Source organism: Diaphorina citri, unplaced genomic scaffold (genome assembly GCF_000475195.1).
Source record: "Diaphorina citri unplaced genomic scaffold, Diaci psyllid genome assembly version 1.1 scaffold870, whole genome shotgun sequence".
Taxonomy (NCBI): Eukaryota; Metazoa; Arthropoda; class Insecta; order Hemiptera; family Psyllidae; genus Diaphorina; species Diaphorina citri.
The window spans coordinates 62,850-73,907 of record NW_007378302.1 but is presented as its reverse complement, the minus strand read 5'-3'; the positions used below and the strand labels follow the sequence as shown (position 1 = coordinate 73,907).

Here is an 11,058-nt window from a genome sequence, read left to right as displayed (position 1 = left end):
TTTAGGACTTTAAACTCAAATCAATGTCAAATATCTGAACATCCATTTGTTCATTTTAATGTAACAAAACAGTAATAATAGGTATCATTTTTGAAAGTAAACATCCCAATTACTGAGAACTTTCCAAAATATACATTTTTATTTAGGACTTTAAACTTATTGGTCTCTTTCCTAAACTCCTTAATAACGTACATATTGTCTTCTTAGAATAGTGTTATGTTAGTTTTGTTTTACAAGTTGCACTTCGCAAAATTTTAATCAGTTTATATTAATATTTATACTTAAAGTTACTACCTTGACAGGTCTAAGATATTTATTTTATTAAACAGTTCAAAGATATGGTTTTGTTTGAAAGGTCGAGACAACTAGATATAGTTAGGTATCTCTGCCTTTATCATCAAATCTTGATGACAGTCGAAAGAAGAATGGTCCTAGTTTGAACTTTGATCCACATATAGAGTAATGATGATTCATTACAACATTGCTGTGTAAGAGACAATCTTATTCTTTGCCAATGCTCCAACCTGCCTTTATCATCAAATCTTGATGACAGTCGAAAGAAGAATGGTCCTAGTTTGAACTTTGATCCACATATAGAGTAATGATGATTCAGTACATTCATTACAACATTGCTGTGTAAGAGACAATCTTATTCTTTGCCAATGCTCCAATAGCCACTCAACATATTAGTTTCCCTGTAAAAAATAACATTTTTTTCCGTCAGACTAGCACTGGAGACTAAACAAAGGTAGCAGTGATTATGGCAGATAATTAAACATCTTTGCACACAAACCCCCTATCCTATTCTGAATGAAACAAAACAACTTGCCACTCATGCACTGAAAAATAAAAACTAGGCAATCAACACAATCGAGGGACTGGGTTCTGGAACTCTAATAGCAGGAAACTCCACATTTTAATACAGTAGAACCTGGATATAAGAGAATCCTGGATATAAGAGAAACTTCTATATAAGAGAATTCTTGTACCTTGGACCTCTATATAAGAGAATTTGCTTAAATCGTACCTCTATATAAGAGAATTTGTCTCAAAGTCAACATTATGAACTGCAATTCCTGTCTCTACAAGAAAGTGGATTTAGTGGAAACCTGGATATAAGAGAAAAAAAGGGTGGTCCCCTGGATTCTCTTATATCCAGTTTCGACTGTATAGCATTCCAACACTCTAAATCACGGGAAATAACCCAATAATAGAATTCTTCAAATCTTCAACCCTAATCACTCTTTATTTTTTCAGAGTGGCATCAGCTCCATCACTTTAATAGATAATTAGGACTAATTTGTCTATAAATTTATTTCAACTTTTACCCTATCAGCAAAGTCAAGTTACCGTTTTCCTATAGCAATTAATTGTTTATCCTTTGTATTGATTACATTTTATTTGAAAGGTCTGGGAATATTTTTGACAGTTATATTGCATGATTGTACTCCCTACTATGTATACTTTTCCACGAGATTCCAACAGCTAGAGGGTTAACTCACATACGGTAGGTACTAAATAGTACCTCAAGTCATTGTTATATTTTCTATTTAGAATTTAGATGTTGTGATTCCCAGTTATTTTATGTCAAGACTTTCTTTACCTAGAATAAGAATTTATTTTATACTACGTTATTTCTTTGTTTTATATTAATTTATTTCCTGGAATTAACCCGTGAATAGTGGAAACACATCTTTTTGTGTTATTTTCCTACCTTGAACAAAGGTGTGTTCCGGCGGAACATTTGATTTTTGACAAAAATACGGATTGTTCCGGGAAATAACGTACGGTTGGCAACCCTAAATGGAGGTCTTATCATCCTGAAGTTTTGAAGAGAGGACAGAAGAGGTGGGAATTGAACACACAACCTAGAACATGGGTTGTCAACCTTTTATGGATTGCAAGCTACCCAGAAGACTAGGAGACCCTTGGTCAAAAAAACCTCTCGCAAGCTACCCGGTAACTTGTGATTGACAGGTTAGGAAATCCCTGACCTAGCACTTTTACACAGCAATATAATGTAACCTAATCTATTTTATTGTCAGCTACAGACTGTAGGTCCAAGTTATATGAACATGAATAAACATTTTTTTTATCCTATTCACCTATTTGAATTTTCAAAATAACTCTGTATTCGTGGGCACAGTTTCAATGTGTTCATTTATGCAATAATCAACAAACAAATGTGCTCAATAAAAACGGCACTTAAGTTGTGTTTTATTTAAAGGGGGAAAAAGTTGAACATAAAGGGAGAAGAACAGAATGATATACTTTTAATTTTAACCTCACTTCGGTCTGTCCATCATGGCAGAAAATAACTTTAATTCATTAAGTTATGTTTTATTTAAAGGGGGAAAAAGTTGAACATAAAGGGAGAAGAACAGAATGATATACTTTTAATTTTAACCTCACTTCGCTCTGTCCATCATGGCAGAAAATAGCTTTAATTCGCCTTTTATTTTTCACAGATAAAAAATTGAATCGAGTTTTAACTCTGAGGGAAGAGCTCCAAGTATACTTGCAGCATTCCCCGCTGTATAACCAAGCTGATTTTTTGCTTCAAATATGTTATGGCTCTTCCATCTCCGCTTTTTTCCATCATTATTTCCTCTGATTACCTAATTCACCTTTTATTTTTCACAGATAAAAAATTGAATCGAGTTTTAACTCTGAGGGAAGAGCTCCAAGTATACTTGCAGCATTCCCCCGCTGTATAACCAAGCTGATTTTTTGCTTCAAATATCTTATGGCTCTTCCATCTCCGCTTTTTTCCATCATTATTTCCTCTGATTACTACTTCTCTTCTCTCATTTCAGTCAATGCACTGGGCCACATTCAAGACCAAGGACCGCATGTTGGGAGAGGGGGGTGCAGAGGCCTCCACTTCCTCCCCTGCTGCCCGCTCCTCCTCTGTATCAGCCGCGGCCAGGAGAGCCTCCGAAGGGGGCGCTAACATCCATTGGGGAGCCAAAGGCACTATGAAATGGGACAAGGATGCATCCAGCGATGTGGTCAACAAGTTCCGAAACTACGAGATCTAAGCGGGCAGACGATCCCAAGTTCGCGAAATTTACGATAATTTTGTTTACTTTTTTTTTGTTATGGAGAGCCTCCGAAGGGGGCGCTAACATCCATTGGGGAGCCAAAGGCACTATGAAATGGGACAAGGATGCATCCAGCGATGTGGTCAATAAGTTCCGAAACTACGAGATCTAAGCGGGCAGACGATTCCAAGTTCGCGAAATTTACGATAATTTTGTTTACTTTTTTTTTGTTACATCCCTTTATACAAGGAACCACCTCTATTTTAATTTTTAAGTTTATAGAAAATTGAATTTCATTATAATTTTTAAGTTATAGAAGAACATTTGGGTTTCACTATCTTGCCGTTTTAAAGTTTTATGCGTTTATACGTTCATAGTTTAATATCTAGGTAGAAAATACACTTGTAGCGATCTTGCCCCATTTCCCGACCTTTGGAACAATACGTACCTCTATTTTCTTTTCGTCCATGTTTTTATCGGGGAGTTTTGTGTTACTTTTTTTTTCATTTTAGAAAGCCAAACGAAGAGACCAAAAGGAAATGGAACCTGAGTCCATTTGTCACAATTTATATTAACTTTCCCTGCAAAAGAGTAGACGATTTGAACGTACCAAATTCGTCCATCTCATAATGGTGATAGAATACGATTTCGTTTGCTGGGGAAGTGTTTAGATTTTGTAACCAAAACCAAATGTCAGCCCAAGGCAATCAACCTAGGTAAGGCTGCGACTTTTAATCAAGGTGCTTGATGGTCCTCACGAGGTTAACCTTGCCCCATCTAGGTATACACCTCACTGGACAACCACTGAATTCACAGATATCAGCTAGAAATATTTTAATTTAATCTGAATGAATATGTAATAAAATTATAATTACTTCCAACCCTGAAGTGTTGCTGGGTGTCAATTCAAATAGACGAAAAAATTAATGGTTGTCAACTTGTCACCACGACTCGACTGTAGAAAATTGGGTACAAACCTTAGTTCCCCAGTCCAGGATTTCAGCAGTTCCAACTGTTTAGGAATGAAAACATCTACCAATTCTGTGAAACAAGCAACAAGAAGACATTTTATACATCTAAATATTTTTTCATTTGCATAATCTAAAATTCCAGCAAATTGAATTAGGTTCCTTCAGTAGGAAAATTCTGGGACAAAATACGTGAGTGTAACAGACTACCTACATTTTTCTACATTATTTGTTTACCTGTGGCTGACAAATATACCTACCATTCATTTGGATTTCTAACATTTAAGTACTTTCTTCAATTTAAAAACCACAATATGTATTAAACCAGGAAATACATGATTTGAATAAATTTGAAGTAATACAAGAGATATTTTATTTTTAGAATTTTTTCCCCTTCCTTACATACCTACTTATTTCAAAAGGACTCAAAAAATTTGATTTTGATTGTAAACTCAGATTACCACATAGCAATAAAAAATAAACAAGTAGTTCAGTACAAGTCAGTAAGTACTGTATGTTATATATCTCTCTGTTGATAATTAATCTTTGCATAAAAATAAAATTCCATTCCACTTTCTTCAAATATATTCTCTCTGTTATTTTTCCCCCATTCCAAATTTTCCATGGAAGAATAAATTCATATTCATCTTGTGTTTTCAAAAAATCTTAAAAACAGTTCTCATTTATATAGGTACTTCAAATTTATTTTATAACTAAATTATATACTTAATTTTGGATTCATAATTTATTCATTATGAAGAAAGATAAATGTTATGATAAACTCATTGTTAAATAGTCTCTCTTCTTTGTGTATCTTACTTCCCACTTAGAAAGTTGAATGCAGTTGGTTCAGGGTTAGTGGTGGCAGCAGCAATTACTTACCTATACCACAGCCAAGATATTCCTCCATTTCTCTCTTCTTAGAACTCACAAGCACATCTTCTCTACTGGCATGTTGGCGGTTTTTCCTTTGTCCAACAGAATGTTTCAATTGTATCTGTTCCAGCTCCTCATCAAACCTAGCAAGATATCTGAAAGTAATAAGCAGGTGCCTTTAGGGAATTTGGAATAAAAGGTGCTGCAGTTTTTTCGCCAATACTAGGCATTTTATAGATTAATTTACTATATCAAAAAACTATTTAAAAAGACCCCTCAGACATACTTACAGTCTAATGAGTTCATCTAGAATTTCAGCAGTCATTTCTTTCATTTCTGGATTTATGTGTTCTTGAAACCATAGCAACTTTTCACCGAGAAGGTTTTGTTTCATGTAAGTTTGCATCTTTGATTTATCCCTTGATAATGCCCTGGAAAATACAATAAAACACATGATGTGAATAACTTGGAATTGTAAATGGAGTTTAGTGATTGGCAAAACCCAGGACCTAGATCTAGTCTAATGTGACAATCAGGCTTATCACATTTTTGACATTATGGGCCATTTTACATAGGTAATTGGAAAACAACAAATTGTTATAAACCCAAGTGTTTATGAAGCCTCTGTAATGGATTGGCAAAACCCAGGACCTAGATCTAGTCTAATGTGACAATCAGGCTTATCACATTTTTGACATTATGGGCCATTTTACATAGGTACTTGGAAAACAACAAATTGTTATAAACCCAAGTGTTTATGAAACCTCTGTAATGAAAAAAGAGGTGACTTACTTAATTTGCATAATCTAAAATTCCAGCAAATTGAATTAGGTTCCTTCAGTAGGAAAATTCTGGGACAAAATACGTGAGTGTAACAGACTACATTATTTGTTTACCTGTGGCTGACAAATATGCCTACCTTTCATTTGGATTTCTAACATTTAAGTACTTTCTTCAATTTAAAAACCACAATATGTATTAAACCAGCCTATACATGATTTGAATAAATTTGAAGTAATACTTACAAGTAGGAATACAAGAGATATTTTATTTTTAGAATTTTTTCCCCTTCCTTACATACCTACTTATTTTAAAAGGACTCGAAAAATTTGATTTTGATTGTAAACTCAGATTACCACATAGCAATAAATAAACAAGTAGTTCAGTACAAGTCAGTACTGAATGTTATCTCTCTGTTGATAATTAATCTTTGCATAATAATGAAATTCTATTCCACACTCTTCAAATATTTTCTCTCTGTTTTTTTCCCTCATTCCAAATTTTCCATGGAAGAATAAATTCATATTCATCTTGTGTTTTCAAAAAATCTTGAAAACAGTTCTCATAAATTATATGCTTAATTTTGGATTCATAATTTATTCATTATGAAGAAAGATAAATGTTATGATAAACTCATTGTAAATAGTCTCTCTTCTTTGTGTATCTTATTTGAAAGTTGAATTGCAGTTAGTTCAGGGTTAGTGGTGGCAGCAGCAATTACTTACCTATACCACAACCAAGATATTCCTCCATTTCTCTCTTCTTAGAACTCACAAGCACATCTTCTCTACTGGCATGCTGGCGGTTTTTCCTTTGTCCAACAGAATGTTTCAATTGTATCTGTTCCAGCTCCTCATCAAACCTAGCAAGATATCTGAAAGTAATAAGCAGGTGCCTTTAGGGAATTTGGAAAAAAAAGGTGCTGCAGTTTTTTCACCAATACTAGGCATTTTATGGATTAATTTATTACACCAAAAAACTATTTAAAAAGATCCCTCAGCCATACTTACAGTCTAATGAGTTCATCTAGAGTTTCAGCTGTCATTTCTTTCATTTCTGGATTTATGTGTTCTTGAAACCATAGCAACTTTTCACCGAGAAGGTTTTGTTTCATGTAAGTTTGCATCTTTGATTTATCCCTTGATAATGCCCTGGAAAATACAATAACATGTAATGTGAATTACTTGGAATTGTAGTTATGTTATACAAAGAGAACTTCAATAAGTTCTGGAATAGAGCTTAGTATTTGTCAAAACCCAACCCCTAGGTCTACAGTCTCATGTAACAATCAGCCCCAACACATTTTTGACTTTAACTCTTTGACCGGCACAGCTGCAATGTACATGTGTTTGCAGGATGCCACAACCAATTTTACCGCTCAAGTAACACCGGCACTGTATGAAAACGTTGAACAAAATTTTCACGCCAGTGCCGGTGATCCATGTAAATATTGCCCAGTAAACACATACCTACACCAAGCTAACATAAAAAATAAATAAATAAACCTAGTCCATATAATGAGCTAAATCTGTTGTGATTTTAGTCATACAACAAAGAGGGAAAAATTCCCTCCTTGTAAAATTTGAATTTCTTGTTTTCTATAAGTCTCAAGAAAAACCCTTAATATCCCTAGATTGCTAGAAGCCTTGAGAAGCCATTCCAGCAATCAAAAATCCTATCGGTGACAGGTACATTGAAGTAACACCAAGGGCTTCAAGGGTTACCTTGACGTAGCATGGTTTTGCCATTAGCACACAAAAAAGGTGTTACTTTGGCGTAACACTGGCAGTTAAAGAGTTAAGTAGGGGTCATTTTACATACTCAGAAATCACACATATTTTTATAGACCAAGGGTTTATGAAACCTCTATAATAAAAAAAAGAGGTGACTTACTTGTGGGTCTGTTTGGAAAGCTGCTTGGCCTTCCTACTGTTAGGGTGACTAATTGTTTTCACACTGATGCTTTTTTTCTTCCCCTGGAATGAGAAATAATTTGTTATTATCCTCAAGTAGCTTGTGGACCAATTGCAAAGATCAAGATGAAGATCAAAGGTATTTTTGGTAGAACCTTAGCTAAAAACTGAGTCCACTAACTAGAAAGACAAAAAATACTTGCTTTGTCAGTTATCAACTCATTGTCACTAAGGGATTGGTACTTGTGCAGAAGTCATGTCAGTGGAAGATTGCTACCAAAGGAACTGGCAAAAATGAGCAGTGACCAGTGTTATTGCAGGGTTAGGTTAAACGCAAAAAGGAGTTTTCACAATTAGAGCAGTGATTAGTGTTATTATAGGGTTAGGTTAAATACGAAAAGGAGCTTTCTTTTCCACTGTTGTGGCTTCTGCATAATTACCAAGGGATTTCAACAGGAACTGTTGCAATGGAGGTCTTATCATCCTGAAGTTTTGAAGAGAGGACAGAAGAGGTGGGAATTGAACACACAACCTAGAACATAGGTTGTCAACCTTTTATGTATTGCGAGCTACTCAGAAGACTAGGAGACCCTTGGTCAAAAAAAAACTCTCGCAAGCTACCTGGTAACTTGTGATTGACAGGTTAGCAAATCCCTGACCTAGCACTTTCAAGGCAACTGTGTTACCTTCCAAGCTAACAAGGCTGGGGACAAGATATACACATCTACCTCAAGTTATCTTCACCACATTCACTTTTACGTTACCTATACATACCATCGTAATATGAAATCTTCACTTTCCAGTTTCCAGTATAGTTTCAAAATTCAAATTCTTTAGTCTTGTTCTTGTGGAGTTGTGGTATTTCTGAAATATCAAAGTCCAAGAGCTTCAGCGGGTAGAATGTGTAAGGCTTCAATCCGTAATCCAGAAAAACCAGATCATTTAATCCAGAAAAATCAAAAAATCCAGAAAAAAAAAATGAAATGGATAAGGATAAAAAAAAACGATTTAAAATCGAATCGATAAACGAAAAAATCGATAGTTGGAATTCAATAACTTTTCTAAGCTCTTTCACACGATGCACAAAAGCCAGCGTTCCATTTAAAAACTGAACTTGGCCGGGCCCATTTAGGCCGGGTACTACAAAGTGAGTTTAAAATCCATTCAAATTTTAAATCTCGGTTCAGGCCGGGGCAACGAAGTGATTTTAACTCGGTTTAAGCAATCTGATTGGCTGAAATACTACTTTTTATTTAGGAATTGACCTTCATTCAATTTTTTTACACAAATGCATTCAATAGGTATATTTTGTTACTGAAACCCCTGAACTCTTCAGACAAGCTAACAAGGCTGGGGACAAGATATACACATCTACCTCAAGTTATCTTCACCACATTCACTTTTACGTTACCTATACATACCATCACTTTCCAGTCTTCACTTTCCAGTTTCCAGTATAGTTTCAAATTCTTTAATCTTGTTCTTGTGGAGTTGTGGTATTTCTGAAATATCAAAGTCCAAGAGCTTCAGCGGGTAGAATGTGTAAGGCTTCAATCCGTAATCCAGAAAATCCAGATTATTTAATCCAGAAAAATCAAAAAATCCAGCAAAAAAATTAAAAATTAAATGGATAAGGATATAAAAAAAACGATTTAAAATCGAATCGATAAACGAAAAAATCGATAGTTGGAATTCGATAAGTTTTCTAAGCTCTTTCACACGATGCACAAAAGCCAGCGTTCCATTCAAAAACTGAACTTGGCCGGGCCCATTTGGGCCGAGTACCACTTAAATTTTAAATCTCGGTTCAGGCCGGGGCAACGAAGTGATTTTAACTCGGTTTAAGCAATCTGATTGGCTGAAATACTACTTTTTATGTAGGAATTGACCTTCATTCAATTTTTTTTACACAAATGCATTCAATAGGTAGATTTTGTTACTGAAACCCCTGAACTCTTCAGAACATCAAAATTTCGTCAAGGCCGGTCTAGGTTAAATTAAATAGAAACGTAATAACGTAGGTACGTAACGCTTCTGTAGGGGGCTGTCTTGCTACATTTTCTGTTGTTCGGAAAAAAAATTGTTCATTTTAAATTACATTGCCTACAGTCCAATAAAAAAAAAAAAAAAAAATCGGGTTAACTTCACGACAATTCGGCCGGGCCTTGATTGACCTGGCCAAAAAAAAAAAAAAAAAAAAAATCGGGTTAACTTCACGACAATTCGGCCGGGCCTTGATTGACCTGTTTTCTCGTATTACACCGTGCATCGTCCAAACGTACCTTTTTTGATATCGATAGTTCATGGTATCGATTTTTTAAAAATCGATTTCTGTCCATTCGATATTGTAAACAAAAGCACGTGCTTCTCAAAATGGCATCTTCAGTTCTTCAGTCCTTTTCTGCTTTTCTCTTTTTTAACTGTTTCTAAAATTTAATGGCTCTCTCTTCTGTTCTGTTATTCTGTAGTGTTTATCATCTGTCTATAGTGTCTATCACAGTCGTTATCAATAGTTAATTATTGTTCTGTTTTCACCTCCTTATTATTCTACTCAAGGGCTTATTGGCACAGTTATTCTACTCAAGGGCTTATTGGCACAGTTATTCTACTCAAGGGCTTATTGGCACAGTTATTCTACTCAAGGGCTTATTGGCACAGTTATTCTACTCAAGGGCTTATTGGCACAGTTATTCTACTCAAGGGCTTATTGGCACAGTTATTCTACTCAAGGGCTTATTGGCACAGTTATTCTACTCAAGGGCTTATTGGCACAGTTATTCTACTCAAGGGCTTATTGGCACAGTTATTCTACTCAAGGGCTTATTGGCACAGTTATTCTACTCAAGGGCTTATTGGCACAGTTATTCTACTCAAGGGCTTATTGGCACAGTTATTCTACTCAAGGGCTTATTGGCACAGTTATTCTACTCAAGGGCTTATTGGCACAGTTATTCTACTCAAGGGCTTATTGGCACAGTTATTCTACTCAAGGGCTTATTGGCACAGTTATTCTACTCAAGGGCTTATTGGCACAGTTATTCTACTCAAGGGCTTATTGGCACAGTTATTCTACTCAAGGGCTTATTGGCACAGTTATTCTACTCAAGGGCTTATTGGCACAGTTATTCTACTCAAGGGCTTATTGGCACAGTTATTCTACTCAAGGGCTTATTGGCACAGTTATTCTACTCAAGGGCTTATTGGCACAGTTATTCTACTCAAGGGCTTATTGGCACAGTTATTCTACTCAAGGGCTTATTGGCACAGTTATTCTACTCAAGGGCTTATTGGCACAGTTATTCTACTCAAGGGCTTATTGGCACAGTTATTCTACTCAAGGGCTTATTGGCACAGTTATTCTACTCAAGGGCTTATTGGCACAGTTATTCTACTCAAGGGCTTATTGGCACAGTTATTCACTTGCAAAGTGTGGGTACATTGGTGGTGTAGTGGTCAAGGCGCTCGCCTGGTAAACAG

The 11,058-nt window shown here is 35.5% G+C and overlaps 1 protein-coding gene and 2 long non-coding RNA genes across 5 annotated transcripts; 1 reads left to right on the top strand and 2 right to left on the bottom strand.

The window, feature by feature from the left end:
- Window positions 1–26: 26 nt before the first annotated feature.
- LOC103512655 lies at window positions 27–1,718 on the bottom strand. Its single transcript, XR_001809591.2, has 2 exons — window positions 525–1,718; window positions 27–385 (listed from the first exon to the last, which is right to left on the bottom strand). It is a non-coding gene; the product is annotated as an uncharacterized LOC103512655 (long non-coding RNA).
- Window positions 1,719–3,934: 2,216 nt separating this feature from the next.
- Window positions 3,935–9,141, bottom strand: LOC103512656 (translation machinery-associated protein 16). 3 transcript variants are annotated; one of them, XM_008477432.3, is made up of 6 exons: window positions 9,023–9,141; window positions 8,356–8,377; window positions 7,562–7,644; window positions 6,679–6,819; window positions 6,394–6,542; window positions 3,935–4,085 (listed from the first exon to the last, which is right to left on the bottom strand). In XM_008477432.3, the coding sequence occupies exons 2-6, from the start codon at window positions 8,356–8,358 to the stop codon at window positions 3,946–3,948; spliced, it is 516 nt and encodes a 171-aa protein (XP_008475654.1). In that variant the 5' UTR covers window positions 8,359–8,377; window positions 9,023–9,141; the 3' UTR covers window positions 3,935–3,945. The 3 variants fall into 3 exon arrangements, with proteins under 3 accessions (XP_008475654.1, XP_026681868.1, XP_026681869.1); XM_026826067.1 differs by having other exon boundaries at window positions 8,356–8,398; window positions 9,045–9,130; XM_026826068.1 differs by lacking the exon at window positions 8,356–8,377 and having other exon boundaries at window positions 9,003–9,134.
- LOC113468840 lies at window positions 8,354–9,188 on the top strand. Its single transcript, XR_003392451.1, has 2 exons — window positions 8,354–8,395; window positions 9,042–9,188. It is a non-coding gene; the product is annotated as an uncharacterized LOC113468840 (long non-coding RNA).
- The last annotated feature ends 1,870 nt before the right edge of the window (window positions 9,189–11,058 follow it).